The 27,019-nt window shown below is 44.0% G+C and overlaps 1 protein-coding gene across 3 annotated transcripts; it reads left to right on the forward strand.

Moving 5' to 3' along the window:
- Positions 1-281: 281 nt before the first annotated feature.
- LOC131261540 (influenza virus NS1A-binding protein homolog) lies at positions 282-26,442 on the forward strand. Of its 3 annotated transcripts, XM_058263600.1 has the most exons (9): positions 282-632; positions 6,579-6,721; positions 21,264-21,382; positions 21,471-21,554; positions 21,639-21,776; positions 22,298-22,636; positions 22,705-22,996; positions 23,209-23,971; positions 24,050-26,442. In XM_058263600.1, exons 2-9 carry the CDS (start codon positions 6,691-6,693, stop codon positions 24,735-24,737), a joined length of 2,454 nt encoding a protein of 817 aa, XP_058119583.1. In that variant the 5' UTR covers positions 282-632; positions 6,579-6,690; the 3' UTR covers positions 24,738-26,442. The 3 variants fall into 3 exon arrangements, with proteins under 3 accessions (XP_058119583.1, XP_058119586.1, XP_058119584.1); XM_058263603.1 differs by lacking the exon at positions 6,579-6,721; XM_058263601.1 differs by lacking the exons at positions 282-632; positions 6,579-6,721 and adding an exon at positions 14,217-14,256.
- Positions 26,443-27,019: the final 577 nt, after the last annotated feature.

A 27,019-nucleotide genomic window follows, 5' to 3' on the forward strand; every position in this document is an offset into this window, starting at 1 on the left:
GCGAAACATATAAACGTTTAAACTTGGGATAGAAGCTATAAGCGTCATATGTCTTAATACCGGAAAAGTGGAATGGAACTGCACAATGTTAATCAACAATAGAAAACATAAGTTTTACTATCCAGCTTCGTGCTGCTGTTTTCCGATAAGCACTGTGATGGCGCTAGAGTGCAGATAAAAAAGTGACAGACAAGTTGGCCGCGGAAGCAGTAGGCGAAAACGCTGCTGCCGGTTTGCGACGACGGTCGTTGCCATAGCACAACGTGCCCTCAACCAACACCACTAACAAAACCGGTGTCTCATCACCATCTTTCTTTCCTTCGCGGTACCATTCGTGGACGCGTGTCCGTCAGGATCGGAGGTGCTTTCATTACGCACTGTATCGTGTAAATTTCGTTTATGTTTTCGGGGTAGTTTGATAATTTCTACAAACGTAGATAACATCAACTACTAAGTTTTTGTTTTCACCTTGCGTAAACTTTCGGGAGTTCGGTGTTAGACGTGGCGTAGAAACTTAGTTTCACAAATAGTTAGCAGAGGCCTACGTGGTTCAATATCATTTACGAATGGTTCTATAAAATGGCTCGTGTTTTGTGAAAATTTGCTGCTGCTGAGGCATCGTCAACCAACAGGTAGGTGATTCCTATGGCGTACAACTAGACACTCCGTGCTATAAGAGAAAGGTTGCACAAAAAGCAGGAAGTGACCGCTTCGCCAAAATGACTTCAGAGATATCTATCGCAAAATTATCCAATCGTCCAATTTATGCTATTATCTTCGACTATGGTAGACCCGTATTATGTCTATACTTCCATTGTTAAAAGTATTTTTCTCATCATATTCTACGCTGTTCTGGATCTATCGAGGTCGTTTGAGGCCGTTGTGGAACCTTAACGAACGTGTGCATGGTGAATTTGCCGTTTCCGTTAGGCGATCATGCAAGTGTGCGTGTTCCTGAAGATGGATTGTCAAGCGAATGGTACACGCACTGTTTGCATATTAACCCTAATGTCTACGACCAAAAAATTGTAGAGCTCAATTCTTCCTATATACCTACTTACATGAATTTGTAAAAGCCATCAGAAAATGTGTCATTATGTAACGTGACTCAAACACGAATTAGCTATTTGTTAAATTTTTACTCACATGATCGACGATGGGATCAGTTAAACACCTATCTTATTTCAAATTTTTAAATGACAATCTTCATCTTCCTTGGTAATCACTGCCGGTTACTACAGTTTTCAACATTGAGGCACGGAAATGTGGAACACAAACAACCATACAACATGTGGAAGCAAATCCATCCAAAAAATCCAAATTTTGATACAGTTGCAGACAACAGCTCTACAAGACATTTATTTGTGTTTTTTAAGTCCTACGTAGTGCTGTAGAGTGTTCTTTAGCAGGTTCTACTGCTCGAAGCAGAAGGTTAAATCTTTTGACGGCCTCTAATGCTCGGAAGAATGCACTAATGATAGAGCGGCACCATATACCTCGACTGCGCTGGTCGGCGGTACTGCAGCTGCCCGTTACTGAGCACACCGTACCGTGTCGGCTAGTAGTTGTCAGATTTAACGCTGAAAGCTGAAACTAAGCGCATAGCATGGGCAGGATTGGCTTGAATTTGATAGACGAGGGTCACTGGGGCTCAGCAACAGCCGATCGGTAGCGCCGGTTAGAAAATCGACCCATGAGCGCACAGGCTCTCCACCTCGACGCCGTGGGTTCGAATCCCACTCGAGACCGGACCCTCCCCTATACGAGAGGACTGACTATCCTCGTACACAAAGGGAAACAGTCTTCTGGTAGTCCGGGTCGGTGTGTAGGACCGGTGTGTTCGGTTGCACCGAATAAGCGGGAAAATGAAAAATGAATATTTCAGAATCTTTGTCCGACGCTGTTTCACTTGATAAATACAATTAATACTCACCGCTAAGCGACCACTATCACAATAAGTTTGTAAGTAACGATTCACTCAATCGTAGAGAAAAAGCAAATATGCGTCAAAACGGCACTCAAGGTATGCATGGGCACACACATTTATTTTACATTTTACATATCATCCAGTATGATAGCATCAATGCAGTTACATAATAATTAGAATCAAAGTTGTGTGGCCTGTAATTTATTTTTCTTTTTGTTCAGAAATGTCAATGATGGTGTACAAACGGTGTAATGTTTCATAGCTAGCTGGAAGTAATAGATATTTTTTTTGTGGCACGACATCCCCTAGTAGGACAAGGAAGAAGAAGAGAACTCTCAGAAGAGTGTTTCGATGACCGAAAGACAGTATAGTATAGATCGGTGGTAAATCGTTCGTAATACCGGATGGTGCCAAGACTCGAGATTCGATCCCACCTTGTGGTGTGGTGTTTCCTCACGCTACCGGTGCGCCGTGGGTCATAGATATTAGGGTTAATAAATACGAACCAGCTGTACGGAACCGGTTGGAACACACACTATGGAAACACGTGGCCATGATGCTGGACAAAGAAGACGGGAAGATGGTTGTGGAACGGAAGAGAGAGGTGTGGTGGAAAGTTTGAAGCACGTAAACAGATGCAGCTACAACCAGCAGAGTCTCATTCATGTTTTTCTTCGCTGACATGACACCTTTTACGACAGCTCGTTCAATGCTTGATGCCTTTTTCATGTGTACGATTATACGAAATTATGAATAAAACTGTGTTCAGAATAGAGTGAATCAACAAAAATCTAACTTGATAGCTTTATAATAGATAGAAAATCATTCATGAGCGTTCTGATAGGTGAATGATTAAGCTACTTAAAACGATTAACCTAGTTGTTAATTGAATAATGTTGCGTGTCGATTCTGCTGGCGTTTGGAATATAAATAAAACACTCGCAGATCAATAATAATTACGATGTTTTGAACGGATTTGTTACATTTCCAAACACCTTTGAATCCTTTAATACTAGAATTAAAATTTTCCATTCTCATAAATTTCCTTTTATCAATTGGAGTAAACTATTCTTTGACGCATCCACCCCTTGACCTCGAAAATCGAACCGGTATCTTGTTATTTCCTTCGATGCGTAATAAAAGCGTGACTTGTTTACAAATACGTATTGATCAGAAACAGATTCAGCAAGGTGGCCTAGAGTAAACAATTTTGTTTGAGATTTTTTTTTTATATTGTGCTCATTTGTTGTGCAACTCAATTTAAAATATATTTTATGTTCCCATCGAGCATTTTAGTTCTAAAGTTGCAAATATTTAATCACTTGCTGCTTATTGCTTTGCTGAAATGCTTATTTGGGAAGTTCATTTGGGAGCTGTCTGCAGTATTGTTCAAGCCTAAGATAATAAATAACACTTCACATAAAAATAATAAAACAATTTCACGAATATAAATAAAATACTGCACGGACGTTAATAAAATGTTTGCAATTCACTCGGAATTTTTTAAAAACTTCTTTTACTCATATTTTTAATTTTTCTGAACAGCACACACAGCAGGATGATGTTCATCAAATCTCATTTACTACTCTCGCTCGCCGTTTGTTTTTCACTTTATTTAGAAAGTTACGTTATTTTCTCTTGTCTCTTCATCTCTCTCACTGTGTCGATTTCATTACTGTCATCTCTTTGTCCGTGGGAGCGATTGGAACATTTGTTCCTATTTCACATCGATTTTCCGGTTCAAATGAGTGTACATTTTTATGATAATCTAGCATCTTATTTTTCTTGTCTTCTGCAATGACCAGTCACCTGCCCATCATCTAAAACTGCATGGAAAACCAATGAGCTCACATGCAATTGAATCATTCATTGAATTTAGTTCGGAAGTTTTTTTTTTATGGTGTTTGTGTGTGTAGTTGTTGTTGTTGATAAACACACCTGTATGATTATTGACCTGTACGTTCGTGTGTTATCAATTTTAAGGCGGTTGATAACAGAATGTTATCATTACAGTTACAAAACTATTATTATACTTGCTTGTTTGCAACATAGAATCAAACTTGCCTGCACAGCGTTTGGAAGGGTGTGAACGATAGTTCTGTTCATATCCTGGGTGTTGTAATATTTTAACCAGCACTGTGTCCTCTTTACAATCATTTCAAACTACTCTCTGGATCAGCTTGTCCATCCCGCGTGGAAGTACCCTTCTAGCAAATGGGGTACGCCATGAAGAAATATGAGAGTAGAAACGAATTCGAAACTTCTCAAGATAGCTCTTTGTTTAGTAATCGTGTTTAGTAAACGCTCGCTGAGCATCGGCATGCTCTCTTTCTTTCTCGCAATAAGCTGGTAAAGCAAAAGAGAAAGAGAGAAAGATAGAGCAATAAGAAAAATTAAAAAAATATGTGTGTTTGTGTGGGTGTATGTGAACAAGAGAAACGCTCACGTTCAACACAACCATATTGGACGGTGTAATATGCGCTTGGTTTTCACTAACCGCGAGATACACTCTGGTCCATTTCGTGTAATACCACGGTTGTCAATTGTTGGAACACCGTGAAAAATTCCTTACTTACAACGTTGAGAAACTGTAGGCCCCAAACGGCACGACTAAACAGTAAAAGTGTACCCTCTTACATATAAAAGTGTGTCCCGGTGGAGTCGCCCAGTGGCCTACGTGCCACTGCCAGTGTCCGGGTGTAATCGTGCATTAAAGTCGTGGTTTTGCTGGTGAACGGCGCTATGCCGGAGCTAACGCAACATTAAAATGCCCCAAGAGATTCCCCACCCACCGGTAGAGACATAAAAAAGGAAGAAAAAAAGTCGAATGGGGGTCGCTTTTTCCATCGAAAATCGAAATCTTACGTCGCAGAACCATTCTGTGGGGTTTCAATAGTGCTAATTTTGCTGACGGCAATCCTGGGCAGGTGAAATGTATATTCATCACCGCACACCATTGAAGAGACTCTGGAATCCATCTATCTGTTTATGGGGTTTGGAAGCCTGAAACCGTAGGAAAACTATCCAAGTGTATCGTAGAGCAAGTGTGGGTCTCGTAGGGCTTTTCCTTTGTTGCAATAAAGTGTTTCTCGTGCTAGAGTGATTCAAACTGAATGATTCGGACAGTGCTGAGTGGAGCATATTTTAGTGCTTTTATTGCTTCTCCGTTTTCCGGGCAGCTACATGTAATTTTCCTCGATGGATTCAAGGCAAGCATAATTTCTATTTTCAGCTATTTTCATTATAGAAGAAGAGTTTTGTATCGTGTGTCATAGGTAGCATAAACAATTCAAACAAATTAAACAGGATTATTTGGCACAAAAAAACAGGCAAATTTGTATAATAAATGATTTGTCACACACGGAGCTGATGCAAACTTTGGTCTGCGTTACGAATAATGACATTTCTATTTTTAGTGCAACAACACAGGCGTTAAATACCGTTTCTTTCTTATTTCCTTCCATGCGAAAAGGATTTGTTGAGCCGTACCTTCACTGATACTTTTACTGCTGCATGTATTTTTGTTTTTTTGGCATGCCAATATAGAACCTACGCATAAACTGCTCTCCATTCGTCCCTTCGATCGGTTATGATTGTTTCTATTTTCCTGCTTGAGCATGCCCGTTTTTCTCTGTCCGTAATTGTTGGCGACCCATTTTCACCGTCGACAAACTGAACTGGAGCACTGCAGAGTTTACGTGCCGTTTGACTGTCCCTGATTCGAGACATCTTTGTCTTTTGCTCAGTGCGGGTGTCGTCCAGGATACACTTAAGAACGTAGCATTGTTGTATGCAATGTGTATAGACATTGCGATTATGCTAAACATATACCTTTTTTGGGAAGGTGGCCTGGTTGGCACAGAGATAACTCAACATTATATTGAATAGTATAGGTGTTTTCTGGTGCAAATGTAGAATGAGACGACATCTCGAAGATGAAGAAAAGAGATATCATTTTTTACAGTATGGTTTTCAATAGCCCTTGTAGGCCTTTTTGTAAGCAACATACATTTGTTTGTTTTTGACGAAAGGTTTACTAAAGTTTAGTCTCATTTGTTTTTATAAACAAATTTTATCAATAATGATTTTTCCAAAATTTTCTAAAAACGCACTTTCTTGGCAATCAAAGTGTTAAACAATTCAAAGAATAAAACATTTCAAGAGTGCGAATACATGCACTACTAGTGTTATCGAGCTGCTCTTCTAGTGGTGTTATTTTATCAAATAATATCGCAACTGATAATAATGCCGTAATCACACATACACCGTATAATCGGAAACATATTTGCGTCTTAATGTGGAAGTATTTTAGTGTTCGAGAAAATTAGCACGTTCCAGCGAATAAGTGCGACCGCCATGAGTGATTTCTAACGATATGGCCGTCTGTCAAAACAACATTTCCACCATGGACATGTTTTATTCGTAGCTCACTCAAACGTTACACTACCGGGTTGTAGTGGTATTGTGTGTGTTATTTACTCATCACGACCGAAACGAGCACGTGTATTTAATTCCTTGCTAAATGGTTCACTGAGAAGAACACCCTCGAACAGCATCGCAATCCTCTCTTTGCTGATGAAATGTGGAACATCAGTTGAGTAAATAGTAATATGTTTCTTTTTTTCCCCAACTTGTTCCCCCTTCGCTACAGGGGTCACTTTTTTAGCGCCACCGAGAACTACGCGCATCCGACGTCAGCTGGGAACATTCTCCATTCGGGCAACAGCACTTCTATCAACGGTATTTCGCCAGTCCCCCGCAGGATGCGTCCACGGATTGAGAACTCCATTGGCGGTGAGTACCACGTTGTCCATCCGTTTTACCATTGATAAACCCATACCATATAATGTGCGCTTGGGGTTGCCATCGATAGGGAAAATCTGTTCGGTGGAGGTGTGTCAAAATCTTTTTCGCTCGTGCTCCGTAATGTCTTGCGTCACTTCGCGGTAAACTTTTCTTAGTTTGGTTGTTTACTTTCTTACGATCGCATCCAGACATGCTCGCAGTGATTGGTGATTTGCTCATCTGGAAATACGTGGTCAGGACTCGCCGTTGTAACAATCAACAATCCGGGGTTAGGCAAAGCAGCTTCACAGGAACACCATGTGTGTAACTTTCAATTCCGGGGCGCATGTGTTGTGCGGGAAGGAATGTAGTTCCCGGGAAGAAAAAATCACAATCACTACGAACGCTATACTACTTCGAATGTGTCGGATGCCAATCTGTCGGGTTTCTGGTCTGGTGCACGTCGCCCGCAGGAACACAGAGGGAACACTTGTGGCCTGGCGCTGGTGGAGAGTAAATTTAGATAAGCAAATTGTCTTCCGACCGCGTGGCTCTCGTGGCACACGCACGACATGGACGGACAAATGGTGCGGGTGGTGGTGTGTAGTATTTTTAAGTTGACTTGCCCCTCTCGGTAGGTAACAACTAACTATGTGTCGCTTTTTTTGCTATACCACAGTATGCTTATTTTTACCACAGTTCCCTTTCCCCGCCCCTACGAGTTCGGAAGGTAGCCGGGTTCCGCCTTTCCTTTGTCCTTCGGTGCGAAAAGAAAAGTGACGATCGGCAGCGTACTTTCTGTCCTTGTAGAAACATGACTGCCAAATTGCAACAGAAAACAAAACCTGAATGATAGAACGTCAAACGGCGACGAGATGTCCTTGGTCGGTCAATCAAGTCATTTGGAAGTGTGCACTTTGCTGCTCGCTTATTTATCTATTCGTTACCAGAACCTGTTCCTTTTGTGTCTTGGCCTTGCACTCTGAGATAAATAATGTGTTTGTTTCGTTGTTGCTTTTAACAGTGCTCTCCAACACGCCCCACGATCGTTAAAATTACTGAACGACAGCAACTGTCATATTTCCAGCAATTAGAGTTCAGTTATGAATTAAAACGATCGGTTGACGCTTTCAAATTAGTTAAAAGGAATTTTTACGATTTCATTTGCATCGTGCGTAATATTTCCATCAGTGTTATGGAATTTATTCAAAATCTCGCTTAAAAAGACGTTTTTAGCTATATACATTTGCTTTATACATTTGAATAGTTTTGATCGGAATGTTCTAGCATTAAGAGCAAATATGCAAATAAAGGGCACTGTTTTGCCTGTTGAATGGTTTTGTGATAACATATTATTTCTTATCATGTCAATCTTAGTGACGTTCAAATGAACGTTCATATTCAATTTTTCTCTTTCGATCAAATGAACTTTTCTTAGTGTCACTCAAAAATGCTCGAACATGATAAACAATGAAATCTGAATGTTTTAATTCTTTTTTCAATACAGCTTTTTACATACTTATCACTCGAAGAGACGACGAAATTGTCTTTTCTTTTGCAATGGAATCGTGCTAGAATTACAAATGTTTCGATCACTTACAATTTATATGATTAATTCGCTCTGAATGACATCATGTTGAATCATGTGATGAGTGGCACGACCTCGTGAGCACATTTTTTCCCAGAAGCAGCTGTTGCTTAACCTTCAAACAAGTTTACGAGGTAGACATTACATTACCCAGTGATCTGTATTTGCAGGATTCTCGTTTCTTTTTCCTTTGAACACTGCATGAGGTCATTTGATTTTGTTCATTACTTGTGTTTCTTCAGTTGAATGAATGACCGTTACAGTCAGACAAGCACACATACACGCAGTGCTTCCCATTTGAATCCACCGTCTTTCATCCGTTTGGTTCCGATTGTGCTTAGTTGCTAAGATGAATGGTGGACCGTGGACGGCTAGAGAATGGCCACCGAACGCCACATAGTCCCACCACCATTAACATAACGAAAGCAAAAAAGTCGAGAGCAGACACTGTCCCATCACTTTGCGCTTTAGGTCGCATAACGCGTGCCCCCCAATTGGCAGGGGGTTGGGATTAATGCCGCCAGTCCCAATTGGTGACATTTGTCGCAATTTTCGCTCGTCGCGCTCGATTTAACGGTGTTGAAGTGCAATCGAGAAACAGAAAGAAACAGTTTGAAAAATTCCCCACCCCTTACGCTCCATTAGTGTATGAACTCGAGATGAGGTCGGGAGAGCACACATACGCGGGTACAGCTCCTTTTTCCTACTTTTCGGACTGCTTCTTCATTATCTGGCTAGCGGTTCTTTCCGCCCCAAACGGGTTCGACTTCGTCGACCCCCAATGGCTGTGTTCTTAATTTTTTGTTTGCCGCTCGGCTCGCTTTGGTTTCCCGCCAAACGTCAGGCGACGCACATTAGCGACAACGTGCGCGTGATTTGCGAGTCCGCCCTGGGGCCGATCACCATCCGCCGTGCGAAGCTGTGTTTTTCCACGTGCGCTGTTGCTAAGGTTTCCCTCTCGCTAGGTGGTTTCCCGCGAGTGAACTGGTAACGGCGATCGATAGGCGTTGTTGTATTACGTTGCCGTCGAAGGGATTGCGATAATTGGCGATCCAATTATTGGTTACCAGATTGTTTTATTGCCAACCTGTAAAATCTTTTTTTAAGGTAAAATTATAAGTTACAGAAAATGGTATTCTATGGTGATAGGTAAGATATACGATGGTAGATATCAATTAGACTGAAATACAAACAATTGCCTGTTTTTAATCAGTAAATTGTATATAATTGTGTCTATAAAATCGGCAATGATTTAATATTTCCGTACACTTGATCAACAACTTTTTCTTATATGAAGAGGAACACAGAAGGTCAGATGAATTTGGAACAATATTTCAATATCAATTCTCAATCACCATGTTAACTGACCTAGATTCGAAATGACTCTTGAACTGTGCTATTTTCTACCGCTGTCAATCTACAATATCCTCCAGTCGTAGATCAAAAGGTACCGGGGCTTATTTTTTGTCAGATGTCCTCCAAACAGCCCGGGACTAATTGAAAAGGAACACTACTGAATGGCGGTACGCCATTGGCATATAAGGCCATCCCACAACTAGCCGAGTGTTATATAGAGAAATGGTGATGACAACACGCGTCATAGCACCGTATGATTTATTCTAGGACGTAAGCCATTACCCGGAAGCGTTGGTTCGAATGATCAAGGAAGAAGGTGTAGCAGACTCTGGCCACTAACGAACCTCTCATACACACACCCTTTTCTCGGATCTCCTGTTATCGCACACCCCCTGAAAGTGGACAGACAGCGTCGAGATAAACATATCATCTGTCCCGAGTGCTAGTGTTACATCCGGCGGACGCTGAACCGCTGAAGTCTTCCCGCTTAACCACACACTCGTATAACGATAATAATGGTGGTTGGCTTGGCATCATGAGCGCCTGATGCCATTGGTGCGTCATAAAGCGTATGCTAATCTACTGCGTCGTGACAATAACCAGGGAAGTTATCAAAGCAGAGCGTTAAGCAAACGGATGACGGACGATGGTATCCTGCTTACATCATGAATGCGATTGTATGAAGAGACGGTCACTAAACTACTCTGGCACACCGAGTCGGGTGTTGAGTGATTTACGCAAAGTCCGTGCGCCCTTTGACGAGATCGAGATGGAGTTTAAACACGCGCACATGCGCATCGACTAGGGGTTACGCAAATTCGGACCTTCAAGACCCTGTGACGCTAAAAAGAATCGTTTCCTTTAAAATATAAATACTCTATCTTAACACATACTTACTTATGAGGCGCTACAACCGCTGCGAGCTCCATCCGGAACGGTCGCTCGCCCCACTGGTCTAATTCCGTCTCCCGGCTATTCTGGGGCCTACCTCTATGCCATCCTTCCACCTCAATTTAGGCGTACCACGCGTCCTCTGGCCTTCGAGAGCAGGGTCGTCCGGTGCTATTCGCATGATATGACCAGTCCACCGGAGTCTGGCCTAAAAACGACAATGGGTTCTCCGTACATTATATCGGCTCCTCCATTGTTTCTCCTCACATACGGGGCCAAAAATCCTCCTGAGTTTCTTACTCTCAAACCCGGCTAAGAGAGTTTCGTCAGAATTGACAGAGCCCATGTCGCGCAGTACTATGTGAGCACTGGAACTACAAATGTCTGGTATACTCGCAGCTTCGAATGTCTTCATAGGTTGTCTTAAAGCATAGCGAAGGAAATACTTTCCTATTCTCCAAAACATAGTTGGTTTTACGCACTATCGGGTGGGATATCCACGTGACCCCGGTCATTTGGTCTATGCCTTACCCCACTTAGCATGTGGGGGGCTCCTAACAGTACACCCAGTATTGGCCATTGACATCCAACACCAGTCGTGCAAAAAGTGTGATTTCATGATTATATTTCATCCGTTGCGGTGGTCTGTTGGCCACAACACCTAGCGCGCCATGTTAATGGATATGCCATTAAGAGTGGAATATAAATTAAGTTAACACCTCCAGTGGGATAATAAAAGCTAGTGAGCTCCGGTTGAGATCGGTTGCGGAATACACGAAATGTACAAAATAATTTGCGAAAAGTTGCGACCTAGCACTAACGGCATCTTGTTCGATCTTGATTAATTATATAAAAAGAGGAAGGTTTGGTAGTTTTTTTTATAACAAGTATAACATTTTTGAGCATTTAAGTTTTCAACGACTTTTGAAGTAGCGATGAGAAAATTCGAATCCAGCTTTTTCTCGATCCGGCACATCAAAATCCGACTTGGGATCTATACATTAAATCCCCGTGGGACGATCGAGCTCGAAATTCCGAATTCCAAACATCATAGAACCAAATTCCTAGGAATTAGAATCCATATTCCGGATCTTGATCTTAAGGGATTTGAATGTGGACTCTGGAACTGGATACCAAGGATTCTTAATTCGGGTTCTGGATTTATCTTGCAACCCTGGATCTAAATCCTAAGAATCTCGGGTTTGAAAGAACATCCGGATCGATGTGCCCAAAAATCAAGTCCCAGCATTTCTAACACTTCTATGAAGCTAGAACCGGTTACTTGGCGCCTCCATCCGGAATATGTTACTTCTTTTAATTTAATTAGTTATCAGTAGAAGTGGAAATGGAACATTGCTAAGTTGCAAGGCACACACCTCCAAAGCGTGTATGAAGCGTAAGTAAGTTCCTCTTTTCACGTTCCAACGACACAAGCACTGTGCTACTGTGCAGTGGAAATCAATAAACGTTAACGATGGTTGATGGGAGCTGAATATGGTGCTGCAGGACTTAACTGTGCCTCTAGATATTTAAACGATATTGATGGACACCCCCGTTGAAATGCTATCAGGCAAAGTTTTAAAGGTCAAGGGGAGAATAATTTGGCCAAATAAAAATGGACTTCAACAACTTCTTCTCGCACAGCATAATGGATCGTCGATCGAAATTCGCATAAGTTCAAAGCCTTCGTTCAAACATCACCCACCGCGAAGGGCGGGGGTAAGGTGTGGATTTTTTGATTGACTTTCGCTTAACCGAACCGTCCGACAACGATCGATTGTAAGGGAACGATGTCGACGTCCAGACTTAGGTTGAAAAAAGTTGAAGTGGGGAAGAGGTTGAACTTCAGGCACGGAAAACTTTCCTGACCTCTAGCAGAGTTTCCTCAATAAAAGCAGTAGAAAGTGGAAGATACTGCGTTTGTGTGTGTCATCGGTGGGGAAGATGGCGCAAGGGTGCAAGGTTACTCCCATCCAGTACTGGGCTTAGTTGACTTGCCGTTCGCGTGTTCTTGACCTCCCTCAAGTGCTCGCGTAGAAGTAAATGCGGAGCAATGACACACACACACACACACACACACACATAGGCAAACGGGCGCAAGGGTGAGTGGTGTGGGTTGTGTCCGTCTATCTTTGTTGGTGAAGTATCCTCGATCGATGGTCAACGAGTAGATAGTAGTACCAAACACTTCGGGTAGTCGTTAGAGACGGTGTAATGCCAAGTCGTGTGGCCGAACGTAAGTCGGTAGCGTATCTATTATTTGTCTGTGTGATTGTGCGTTGCTCCATCGCGCTTTGAAGGATGATAAACACACAGGCAAGTTGCCTTTAATTTTGCTTAAACACTAAGATCGAAACACTCGCCAACGTTATCATCGGACGGGGGATGGTTCATTTGAAATTTCCAATAAATACATGCAACAGCCTGTACGCCACTGGTGCTTTTTTTTACTACAATCAGTTTCCACTACCCCTCCAGTTCCGTGACCGCCTTCACATCTCCTCGACCAAGCGGGGCACGTGGGGCAAGACAGCTAAGACGATGCGTCACCAGTCGGGACCTGTCTTGCGTCGCGAGCGGCGGCCCAAGGGGCTCCGGGGGACTGGTTACCACCCGAGTATAGTCGGCCCGATCGAAGTCTTCCGTCAGTCGATTGCTGGTCCTCGCCGGGACAACACCTTCGTCTCCTCGCATTGCCCTGCGGCACACCTGCCTAAGGGCACGCACCACCAGCTTCTTGGTCTCAATCATCCTGTCAAAGCCCCGAGTCCGGTGGACGCGACCGAGATTGGCGAAAGTTTTTTGGGGTAGAGACTTCTCCTTTGAAGGATCTGCACGCCAAGGAGGTGATTCTTTGATGTGTGGCCCAACCTTGCGCCGGGAAGCCATGGAAGATTTTGGGATCGTTCGCGAATGTGGCTGGTCGTGTTGAAAATTCGCGAAGCATCGATAATCGACGAAACGGGCCCGTTACTTGTCAACCGTATTGTCACGTCGACAAGCGAACCGACCGTCCGGGCGAGAGAGGAAAGGGCATGGCCCGGTGGCAAAAGATCAAGTGTGCCAGTTCTGACGAGTGTCTGCCTTTTTCGTGAACCGTCGATCGAAGGCGGAAGGCGGGATGCTGCCGGAAAGGACGGCGATGTCCGATGTCGAGGTGTGTGAAATGTGAAAAGTAGTGCACCCGAGTGCCAAACTCTTTGCTACGTCCCCCGCACCCTGCGACACTCTGGCCCGGTGGCCCGTGTTGACAGACAGCGCGTTGTGTGCTCTTCTGCCATTCGACGTTGGTGGAACGCTGAAGCAGCCAGCTGTGGAACTCGATGGTTGCAAGAGTACCGCGTGGTAGCTGCCAGCTGAAGATAACACGTGTCTAATCTGTGATCTGTGATAGTTAAAGGATTCCGCCAGTTGAGTGTCCCGCCCGTAGACTTCACAACGGAAGATCCTCCGTAGAGAGTGTGATATTAATTTGCAGGATTTATTTCCGTCCTCTTCGTGGTTTTACTTATTACACGCCATAAGGCTTCTATCCGAAGCCACCACCAACACTTCTCGGGACCTTGCGAATAAACTAGTACACCTTATCCTTATAAAAGTGCAATTACCTTCTTCGCACTCGGCTGTAACTTCTCATTCTCGACGCGGCATTTAATAGTTACATACAAAATGACGAGAAAAAATATCATCAAACTGTCGTACGACAGTGGTAAGTTATGAAATATGCCTTACAGGCTATTTTTTGTATTTTAAAATGGAATTAGAAAATATCGACTTCATTTCATAAAGAAACAGTTTAGAGTTTTGTTTACCTGTAAACATATCGCTATAGGCTTATTAAATAATCATAAAAGTGACGTATCTTTGATTGATGCACTCAAATTCTTTGAAATGTTTGCTATATATTCCACCCATCTGTGTACTAAAATATCGATGCGAAATATTTCCTTATTAACCGTTCTCATTGGTAAAGAAAGTTTAGCTCTAACTTCCGCTACTTTTTTCCGCGATTTGTGACGTACTTGGTTCCCTTCAGCTTCATCCGAAGGACAGTGGTTACGCTCTTATAAGTCACCTTCCCCAATGCTACGCCAATTTGCCTTAATTGCATTACGCGAAAACTGCATATTTTGTCTTTGGAACGCGGTCGCAAAATTACCAACTGCAACTCTCGCACCGGTTTGCCCCGCGGACACTACCGGCTAGAGGGCCCCGGTCCGAAGCACCAATTGACGTCAAGATCAAGACGCCCGTAAACGGAATGTTGGGATTTGCTAAATAAACATGCCATACGCGGTTGGGCGTTGGGAAAATACTCCCGACCAGGTGCATTTTCATGACGACTCCCCCGCTGGAAGGAGGGGGATTCCGATGATATGTGTTTGTTTGTAAACAAAAACCACCGGCCAAGTCCGTTTTGGGCACCGCGCTTTCGCTTGGTAAAAAACAATTCTAAAAATTCAACCACCCGAAGCCGGTCTTTTAATAGTAACTGTTGATGTCTGGAGCTCGGAACGAGTGCTCATTAGTGGGTACATAAAAGTGTCCCATTAAAAGTTTCTGCTCAAAGTTATCGGTTTTGTTGTTCTAGTTTCTTGCGTACGCTTACACCGACGAATCGTTATCGGAAACGATTTCTTCGAACGCCGTGGAATGATTCATTGGGAAGCTGTGTGCTACAACGGGGCGATAGATAAACTCTCGCTTGATTTTGCTCGAAGTGGAAGTTGCAAGTAGCGTTGTTTGTGATTGAAACGAGGGTTTTTTTTTTCATTTGGGGTTCACTCCGTCAACATTAGCTCCGGGGCATTCTTGTTTTGAAAAATAAGCACTCTGAAAGTTAAGGAGAAGCAGAGGAGATCAAATGAAAGGGAAAGGATAAAGTTGTGTGTGTGAAAAATAGCACATGTTGCTTCGAGCAGTCATGGGAATGGCTAATGGCGTGAAACAAGCGATTGCAGTTGTTTGAAGCAAGTGCAAATAATTGTCGACGCACGCGGTGGCAAACCAAAACAAATCCATCCCGCCGTCAGCAGTAATGTCCTTTATTGGAGCGATCGCCGGTGGCCGAGTAGGTTATTAGTTCCGTCACCACGCTATTAATTGGCCTAGTTGCAAAACGTGTCGCGGAGACACTTTCCCTCACCTTTCCTTTTCTTGCCATGTGCGACCGATAGGAGCGCGTGTTCCGGCTTTCGGCAGCCATACTCCTATCGACGGCACCCCGAAGGCAATGGTGCGAAACCCGGTAGCGAGTAAGTAATTGTAGACGTCCACCTCAAACCTCCCCTGCCGGTTTGGGTGGAGATCGGAGATTGTAGAACACGGGCTGCGAGGATGTCAATTTATTCGTTTACGATTTAATGGCACCCTTCCATCGATCTCGGCGATAGTTGTTAATTGTCATTGTGAGGGGGTAGATGATTATCTAAAAAAAATAATACAGAAGTAATGTATCTTCTGTCGTGCGCAATTAACGCCGAAAGTAAAAGACCAATCTTTGATGATGAGATCTTTCCATTCATGGACCTCCATTACAGTAATAAACATTTTATATGGAATAGAAGGCCATCAATTTCCAATTAGTCTCAAATGGGGAATATTTTATTTGTGTCTATTGAGACATTAGAAAATATTCTATATAGGTGTTCGAATCTAATTTTTGTTTTTCCATAGATTTGTGTAGTTGAAATTTTACATAAGGACAAAACCAACCCAATTTTACAAGAATTTTCATCGACTACTGCATACTAAAATAATTCAAATTTGACTTTGTTTTAGAATTTTTCATCCATTTTTTAAACGGCCATTGGTATTATACACAAAAACATGTTATGGTGTTCCCCCAAACATTTCAACTGAACAGGTACGGCAATAATTTACAGGCCTAAAGTTTGGCGCATGATTTCGACTACGACGCGATAGATTTTCCTGTGGATAGTAGCTCGGACGGTGTGGCGTAAACATTGGCTAGAGTAAATAAATAAACTTAAGACAGCGTGAAAAATCTTTGAGCATCCAATAGCCAGACAGGCAATAAGACGGTTCGAAAAAAAATCACAGGTCTTTAGAAAGCCGAAATCTTCTATGGAAATTTAAATAAACGCGATGGTAATGACGATTGAGTGTGGCTGACCGCTTGGTGCGGAAAGCAAGGGAATTTCCCATCGGTATCATTTCTCTCTTTCTTGATTTTCGACGTCAACTTTTAAGAAAAAAAAAAATTGAACGGCCGGTTTGGCTTGCCGGCCGGCGATTCGTGATGGTTTTGGTCAGTTGCCCAATTCCGATACACAACGCTGCACGCTACATTTACGAGGGCCGCACGTTTCTGTGGACGGCCATTACATAGTCGGAGACATTTTCCCCTCGTCTTGAGGTGAACGAATAAATTAAAGGATGCATCATCCCGTGTAAATGTGTCAGCTATACGTTGAAAAGAAAAAAAAAGAAAACCAACAAAAATGGTTTTGGTGGCGCAGAACCGTCTGGTCGTCGTTTTTAAGAAAGCTCATCCCTCTCTCTCCTCCTGGCAGCATATAGGTTGGCAATTTAGCAATTTTTGTCAGTCCGAATAATTTGGGGAGCATGTGTTGAGTCGGCATACAGCACCGATGGTCCAATTTAGCATCGGAGGTCAACGCCCTCACGGACGAAACACCCAACTGCGAACCGTGAGATGCATAAACTGCATGCCTGCAGTTCTGAAATTGGTTTGATGATGAAGATAGACGAAGGGTTATTTGAGTACGAAAATTGGATCAACAGAGGACGAGTGAAAGTAGTCGCCAATTTAACATGTCACGGTGCCGTTACTTTTTTAATTGCGGAAGTGTATTAAACTTGCCATAGCTCACACGTTATTAAATTATCCCCTGTAGGGTTGCTAGCAATTCGAAATAATATCATCCTATCATTAACAATAAATCATCTTTGCGTTGTTCCCACTTTATGGCCCGATAGAGCAGCAATTACCGCATGTCACCGTTGATGGATCAATGCCTCAGTCACGCGCAAGGTAGAGAGGAACGTTATCATTGTCAAAATTAGCCCCATTTTATGTTCGAGCCCCCGGGGACATAAAGTGGCACCGAAAAGGAACGTGACTTCCGCGTGACACCCAGACTCATACGCCGCAAATAGAGCATCTTCTGTAGTCATGATATGACGTTCGAAGATAGAGCGACAGGGTCGTGTGTACCATGCCATTAAAATTGGAAAAACATCCCAATTGACCAATTTCCGCAGGGAGTCGTTTTTATCAGCTAATTGTGCAAATTTGCGATAACTATTCATTTTCATCGCGCTTCTATCGGCACTTTAACTGTTACTGGAACTAAGCTTCTCCATGACAAGCACTATTGTGTATTTCTTTTAACCAACTACAACATTTTAACCAACTCCATGACTATTGTTGAACCGACATTATTGAAGTCATGATGATTCCGATTGATTGTAGGCAAGGTTCGAGGATCGTAAAAAGAACGTTTGCTTTCTCATTGCTCTCTTTCTCTGCTCGAGCACGAGGTTGGTTGCATATCTGGCTTGTATCAGTAATTGGTTGATTATCACTACTTTATTGGCACTCGTGCAGTTAGATTGTGTTTTCATAAGCACTGATGCGCTATGGCCTGTTCCAATAAGCAGAATGATAGTATCTGTTGTGTCAATAGTTTGACTTTCGATGGTCGTCATTGAGTCTGAAGTAGGAAAAATAGAATAGTTTAGTGATAGTTTCTATCACACCGAGAACTTTCAATAAATTTAATTGATAGATCTCCAATACTATGAGTAGCAATAAAATATTCTTGTGGTTCATGGATTTCCGCTTTGTTGTTTATTTAAGAAGAAGTAGGCGAAATTTGATCGATATGTGAGCTAATTGATATAAATAAAAACACTAAAAATAGTGACTTTACAAGACATTTTTCCATTGTGTACGTGGATAGTCAATCTTTTCGGCTGGGATTCGAACCAACGTCGTCAAGGATTTGATACTTAAAGGCTAAAATAAATAATTTCAAATAAAGTGCTTTTGTTTTCATAAATATTCTGAAGGTAGAAATCCACAAAACAAACCCTTTTGTGTTTTACAATTTCTTCAACGGATTGAAATGTTTGAATTCTCGCCAAAAAATATTCATAGGCGCGGGTAATAACATGATCGTATTAACATTATAAGGGCTCTTACTATGATAGCAAGGTAAAGTGTTTAATTATACATAGAAAATTATTAGCTTTTTCTAAAGCCCTTTTTAGGTTGTTTCAATGAATCTCCTTCCGTTTTATTCAACGGCTGCAATGCTTTTGATGAAGAAACAGATTTTTAAAATTTTCATTGTCAAAGAATTAATGTGCTTCGCATAAAGATTAAGTTAATTTTCTCGTCAGTACCAATAATCAAACTGCTGATCACTTAAAAAAAATGGCTGTCCATCACGCTACGGTCGTCAAATGAAAAACACAGTCAAGTTAGGCGCACATTTGGGCGCCGAAAGGAAAAACGAAACCATGGTGGTTTTGCCAACCGGTCCAACGCTGTAGAAACAAATCTGCAGAATTGTTTAACGCGCAAAAAGCGAGCTTCCCCGTGCGTCCGGGTTCGCAAATTCACCAACGGTCCCACGAGTTTCCTTCCCGCGCCGGGATGTACATTGTTTAATCGATACATTTCATACAACCCCTCGGTTGGGTGGGGGTGCTGGGTATGTGGTGGTTGAAGCTGCCTTTATTTATTTTTTTGTGACAGAACGGTGGAGGCGCTTTATCTGCCCCCTGTTCTCCAGGGTGGCCTTTTTGCTATCTCCGATTCGCAAAACAAGACAAACCCCCGACAACCTCTGGCTTTCAAGCAGTCCTCCCTCCGGGTTATCTAATCGGTTAATTTTTGGTCTCGTTTGTTCTACTTGTTTTTTACTTTGCTGGGCCAAAATAAACTGCCGCTCAGGGTCACCAGAACGGAGACCGGAATAGGGCGAAATGTTAATCGAAGGAAAACCTCTTTAAAAAGTCAATCAATTTTCTAACAACGTAGCGGTTTCGGCCGGTACAGCAGGAGCGCACGCCACCCCCATTCGATAACCTATTGGCCTTGGCTTGTGGATGGAAAGGTGGGAGTAATTGGAACGTGAGACATGCATTCGTGACCGATGAAAACTGCACTTGTCGTCGCGCATTGCCATCCACGTGTCATCAGCGACCACGTGTCGGGAAAAAATCTACCGATTCTGGTCCCGATTAATAACCGAACGATCTACCACAATACTCATCGATAGCAGCCGGGAATGGTGCCCAAAACGTAAGAACCTTATGACCGAAATTCGCTTGAATAAACAAACAAAAAACAGATAGTAACGTGAAGCTGATATGTGCTACGGCGACCGGTGGTGGAGGAAAAATACGCACGCGTGCGCGAGCACACGGTAATGTTGGAAGTTTCGGTGCACATGTTTTGGCCGTTGTTTTGTTCGCCTTGTTTTTTTTTTTGCCTCAGTCTGTTATCCACGTGTAAACAAATGCGCCGCCATCAGGTTTCTTCCGCCCCTCGGCTCTTCTTGGAAACGATTCTTTCCCTCCCACCGTTTTTTCTATGGCGACGCGGATTTTAGCTGTTTGCAAATATCGGTCGGTCACCGGTTGCTTGGACTTCTCGATGGTTGTAAAACGTTCTTCCAATCACCCGGACATATTGAACGATTGTTGAGCGTACAATTTTCCGAGGTCAACTGTCAGCATCGGATTGAGCCTAACTTAACAACACGGGTGGCTCGTGCCGTGGTTCTACAGGCACGGTTTCGATGGATGGCTGTGTGGTTTGCGAAACGGAGTGAAATGTGGTGTTTACGTGATTTTTGTTTACCATGGTTACCGGTTGGTGAATTTTCTGTGACGCATTTCAGTAGCTTATCCTTGAGGTTTCATATTTTCTTATCACAGTCAAATACAATAATTTACGAAATTATCATAACGGTTCATCACGTGCGCTGACACCAGGCGACGCATCGGTTAGTATAACGTGTGCTTTAGCGTATGGGGGATAAATTATCTCTTAAGTGTCGCCCCAGACGAATAATATGCCCATGCAGCAGAGTGTAAGCACGAGTAATTTGGCACGATGCACTCCATGAAGTGAATTCTGCACTCGCGTGGCCGCAACGCGACGCAATTAAAAGCCTCGCGTCTCGCGTGATTCGCATAAAATACCTCAACTCGACCTCGCGACTGGGAAAGCTGACACGGTGACGTTTCATTTGATTGCGGTTTACGCTTCTTGTATGACTGAGAATTGCGTTCCTTTATCAACCCTCTTTCGGCACACCCTAGCTGGTTTTTGGCTGATGTGCCAAATTATCCGTACTGATATCACAATGGCGCTGTGGGGCGGCGGTTTTCTTTATCAGTGGGTTGATAAATTTTGGCTGCCTTCCGATGTGTCTGGTGTCCCGGATGCATGATAATCAGGGAGTACTAGGGAACTTTACCAAGTGATTAATGCTGACTTTGACACATGTCCAGAAGTTTTATTGGGATTTTTGTAAAATTTTATTTTGTCGGATTTGACTTTTGTTTAAAGGTTTACTCATTACTACATTTTCGGAGTCGTGTCGATAATACGGGAGACAATTGAGACACCGTCATCAAGACCATTGAATGTTTTACACTTTCATAATCTTCTCTAATAGCGCTTCTTTATCCCATTTTTCACTATTTACTCAGACGATGCCATGGAAAGCTGCGGCTATCTGAAGTTCACTGATCAAAACATGAGGTCCGGCTTCTTGCAGAGTCTCAGCACGATGCGTAAAAATCGTCTGTTCTGCGACGTGATCCTGCTGGTAAGGTTTTCTTGCTTGTTTTTGTCGCATTGCTATATATTTAACTCTTATCATTTTGTCTGTTTTTCCTTCTTCATCGTTCGGTTAGGTTGAGAACACCGAAATCCATGCGCACCGGAACGTGCTCGCATGTGTCTCACCGCAGCTGATGGAACTGTTCAGCACGGACGCGGTAAGTTGCGCATTTGGGTTCGCCTGCTGGTCGTCACTAGAGTTGTGATTGAATGTCCTTCTCCGAATTGTTCACTTTTTGCAGGGTACGGTGTACGGTGCGGCCGCGGCCAGCGACGCCAAGCTGCCGTGCTACCGGCTGAACGGACAGATCACGAAACCCGGCCTGAAGTATCTGGTCGAGTACGCCTACACCGGATCATTGGAAGTGCCCGATGAGATGGTGAGTGGTACCATGGGTTCGCATTTAAGACAAGCCCCCGGCAGATTGTTTCCGTTCACCAACGGCTAGTGAGACAGTAAACGATAGTATGGCACAGGCACAGAAAAGAAGCGAAAACACACTTCCCCCCTCACACGATTGTGCTGTTGTTGCGTGACCGCTGACCCAACAGACGAGCCACAGCCTGATCCAACAACAGTCTGATCTTCCTCAAACTTTTTCCCCTGTTGCCCAGAGAAGGGATTTCGAGCGAGATAAGATGGTGCACTGGTGGCGCAGCTGCCCGGGAAGCTTGGCTTACCATTGGCAAGCTTCCGGTCAGTGCGCGCGCATCCAGCGGAAAAAACGGAAACATCGGAGCGCGCCCCGCCCTACTCTCTCGTAGGCTCCAGGCCCTTCACTCTTGCCCTCTTATACTGTCTCTCCCGGGCGGTGGCGCATACACACCCACTCACACACGCTCACGCACACGCGAATTGAAGACGCGAGACAAACGACTGTTACGCAAAACAATTTTCTAGATCCGCGATGTCTATCTCGCTGCGTGGCAGCTGAAGATCGACAGTGTGGTGAAGGAGTGCGCCCGGCATCTGGTCGCAGAGCTGGAACCGGACATTTGCATCGAGACGCGGTCGCTGCCGGGCATCGAGCGCAACCGGCGCTTCGTGCAGGAGGTAGACGCGTACATCGCCAAACACTTCCAGCTCGTCTCGGAGACGGCCGGTTTCCTGCAGCTGCCGTGCATCCTGATCGAGGTGCTGTACCAGACGCGCCAGGAGATGTCGCTGGTGGCCGAATCGTCCCTAGGTCGGCTGGTGGTCGACTGGATTCGCCGACAAATGACTGAGGACGACGTATCGGTGAGTAGCGCAACGTCAAGGTTATTTATTTTTCAATCACTCACATGTGTCTTTCTCACTCACAATAGGTATCCACCTTGCTGGAGCGTTCCCATATGCTGTATTTGGCGCTGGATAATTCCTTGCAGGATTGCGCCGATCTGCCACCCGGCCAGGAGTCCGAGAGCGATCTGGTGCAGGACTATAAGCGGCTGGTGCTCAAGGGCCCGAACAACAAGAAGCACCGCAAGGCACTGAAGACCCCCGGACGTCCGCGGATGATTCTTTACAGTCGCGACATTGGCGATCGGAGCGAGACAACCGAGGAGGCGGCCCCAACCGAGATGGATTGGAGTTTGGTGGGATGCAGCAAATTATCGGGTAGGTGACTTTGGATGGGCTTCGAATCTCTGATATAATTAGCTTTGTCATTTGGTTGATGTAAGTGATTTTAACAGTTAGTTCGATGTCAAAATGGAAAAAGGAAAGGAATTGAAACGGGTCTCACGACGGTTGACAGTTTTATTTTGCATCAATGATAAATGATTTATTTTATCGTATCTATAATCTTCTATTCTGTTCACACCCGGCAGATCATACGTATGTTGCACTGGTTACACTGAACGGGAACCTAACCCGGCTGTCGATACAGCTGAAGCTGAATGTGCCGACAACACCATCACCGATCAATACACCGGACGTGATGAGCACGAGCGTGAGCCGCGACGAAGATCTGGATGAATGCCAACGGCCGGAGCTGTTCTGCGAGGTGGCCACCATGTCCGGACCGAAGTGTGGCCTGGGCGTAGCCGAGCTTGAGGGCAAACTTCTCGTGTGCGGTGGCTATGATCGGGCCGAGTGTCTTCGGTCGGTCGAGTCCTACTGTCCGGAGACGAACAGCTGGACCCAGCAGTCCAACATGGGTGAAGCACGCGGCCGCGTCCAAATTGCGGTGATCGAAGGGACGGTGTACGCGGTCGGTGGGTGCAACGGCACGACGGAGCTCGACTCGGTCGAGTATCTCGCGAAAAGTGAACGCAAGTGGAAGAAGATGTGCAAACTACCTCTGGCTAGGAGCAACGCCGGTGTGTGTGCCCTGGGTGGGAAGATTTATTGCATCGGTGGATGGAACGGGCAGAGCGGTATCAAGCAGTGCGACGTGCTGAAACCGGACGAGAACCGATGGTACTCGATCGCACCGCTCCACACCGGCCGCTACCAGGCGGGTGTAACCGCTTTCGGCGGTAGTCTGTGGGTTGTGGGGGGCAGTGATGCGTGGAACTGTCTTGCCTCGGTGGAGGTGTACGACCCGGAGGCCAACCAGTGGACATTTGGTCCATCACTATCGACGGCAAGGTATGTTTATAAGCAAGATTTTGATAAGCAATCGAATGCGATTGATGGTATAATATTTAATGTTGGGACATTTTCCAGACGTGGCTGCGGGTTGGCGGAGTTTAACGGAAAACTGTACGCAGTTGGAGGCAGCGATGGAACGCACTCCCTAAACACCACCGAGTGCTACGACGAGGAGAGCAAATCGTGGAACGCCGGACCAAATCTTACCTCGCCGCGTTCGAACGTGTCTGTGGCGGTGGTGCAGGGTCGGTTATATGCGATCGGTGGTTTTTCGGGCAAAACGTTCCTCAGCACAGTCGAGTACCTTGATCCTGCGACGAACGAGTGGACCACCTTCGTGCCCCAAACCAGCGCCAACATCGATTCGCTGCTTGAGAACTCACTCCGTGCGGCTCTACAAAACGTGCAGCGGTCGACTTCGTCCACTTCATCCTCGCCGGATCATCTGAGCGGAGGTTGCAATGGGGGTGGAACTAGCGAAAACACCTTCAAACCGATCCAGACCACGCTCAACAACGAGTATAACCGACAACAACACTCACCGAAGGTTACCACCACATCGGTAGCAACCTTGTCACCGGCAGTGGCCAGCACCAAAACGGCCCTGTTGGACGACGACGAGGACGACGTCGTCACGCTCCATGACATAAACGGGGACCTGAACGGGACGAAGACGGCACAGGAGAACAGTATTAGCTTGCTGAAGCAGCTGGCCGCAAACAAGTGTACGGAGATTGCCAACGGTGGCAGTAACTCCAGCTAACCGGCGCTGGCAGCTACCACCATCACCGCCGGGGACTCGACGCTGACGGGTGCGCTGAAGGCAGCGATAAGCGGCAGCAATCTGCTGCTCGCGGATTCCGAGGAAGACTGCAGTCATCTCGGCGACGAGGTGGACTAATGAGATGACGGCTGCATGCTAAGAGATGCGCCGTAAACTCAACCACAACATACACACACACAGAATACATTTCCTGGCTATTTTGGCGAACTTTGCTCCGTTTTTGATGGATGTTTTTTTTCCTAATAACTACAAATACGTGACGTGTTTACACGCAAACGCTTAACAGTGGAAAAGCATTAGAACTAGACACAAGGGGAGAGTGTAAGCGCTCAGGCTTTTTATAATAACCGAAAAATACAACCGTCGATTACAGAAAACAGAGCAAACTACATCAAGCTAAAAAAGGGAAACAAAAAGATGAAGTAAAGTTCGAGTACATGAGGCAAACAGCTATTGTAAACTACTGATATAATATTCTAGGCGATAAGTGACTGTCATTTTCGGTTAATTATGCTTTTTTCTCCTAATATATCAGTGGCACACATTCTAATGTGTTTGCGGCCTTACGTGGATTATCCACGTGGGAGCTAAATTTAGTGAATTAGTACATGCAGGGCGAAATATGCCGAGGACAAAAGGGAATTAAAATAAAACGGCTAAAGATGGATGATCTTTCATACAGGCGCAACAATACACTCCTGCTAGGATTAGTGTATTTGTCTTCAGTTTGCTTTACATCCTCGCTGGCTCCTCTTTTTAATGCTTCGATTAGTTTTTAGAGCGACAATGAAATGTGAATGTGTTGCTTTCGCAATATAAGGATTGTTAAAAAAAATCGTACACTCGTTTAATGCACCCTTACTTATCACGTCGTCGGCCAAACCGTACGAAGGTCATAAATGCTTTGCAGGAGTTAAAGTTATGCTTGTGCCTGGAGCGACCGGTGCACGACGATGTGGTGAGCTTAGTTTTTATTGAAGGACCAATTATTGTCGATGTTTCAACTGTCTGCACTCTGTACTTCTCGGTCAACAGTTGAGCGCGTGAGTTGCAAATTACATGGCTCATATTTTGCACATAGTGTTTAAGTCCCTGAGCGGAATCTTCCTACGCATTCCTGGAGGATATGTTGATTGTTTACATCCAACGAGCTGCTTTAGGTCAGTAGATGACGGAGAAAGAGTACTATACATGTGAGAGAGGATGTCCAGTTATTTATGAAGTGAAATACAAAAAAGTGGTCTGAAAAAAGGCACGAACACATGTTGTCGTTAGTGAGGCCGAGCAAATGTTGCCCTCATTTAAAAATTAAATGAATAACAACTAACTGTATCTGGAACAATGGTTTATACTAAGCACTAAATTCAAGCTCGGAGAAGTTTAATTGTGAACGTCGTAAAATAGCAACAGCAGCATGCCACATAAAGAGTAGGTACAATTCACCTAGTATACTTCAGCAATGACAGAGTTATAGAGAGAAACACTTTCTGAGCTGGACTGGACGCAACCAGGGCAAAATGTCTGCATAGTGTGGTATGTTATCTTTTTACGCAACTATGGATCATTACTATTGAACCTAATATAAGCAACCGAACCGAACGAAAACTAAATAATTGTAATTCGGCTTTTCGGTCAATGATTTTTGAAACAAATAATGAAATGCACCGAATATCTTATTCCGACATATTTTAAAAGGGCTCGCTGAGCAAAAAAAAAGCATCCGCTTATTCACACTTCAGTTTTTCAATGGGTTTCAGAAGGATAAAGATATTTTTAAAACAAAGTTTGAAAGAAATCTTCAGTAGTTAGTTGTAATTATACCGAAACTCGAGTGTTCAGGGGTACGTATAAAACTGCTGATCACTATCTTCAAATCAACATGGCAGGGGTGGAAAATTTCATTCACGATGAAACAGAAACTGTATCCATTCAAAAAACTAGAGCAAACAAATGTTTCCCTCATCATCAATGTTCTGCATATTACCATTCACAGCGATTTCAAAGGCAGTGAGAAAGCCATCTTAGTACTTCTACTGGATAGGTACTAGATCCTAAAACGAATCATGATCAAAAAATCACTGAAATATCGGGTTTTACACATGCGCAATTGGATACCCAGTTTAAGTTCTATTATTAAAATTGAATCCTTTTTGTGATCGTCGAACACAATGTGTTTAAATCGTGATTAAAAATGTTGTTTTAAATATTTTCAATGCCATGCGTGTGCATTCGGAAATCAGCTTTTTAGTACACAAAAATTG

The sequence above is a fragment of the Anopheles coustani genome, chromosome 3, assembly GCF_943734705.1.
Source record: "Anopheles coustani chromosome 3, idAnoCousDA_361_x.2, whole genome shotgun sequence".
In the NCBI taxonomy this organism is placed as follows: Eukaryota; Metazoa; Arthropoda; class Insecta; order Diptera; family Culicidae; genus Anopheles; species Anopheles coustani.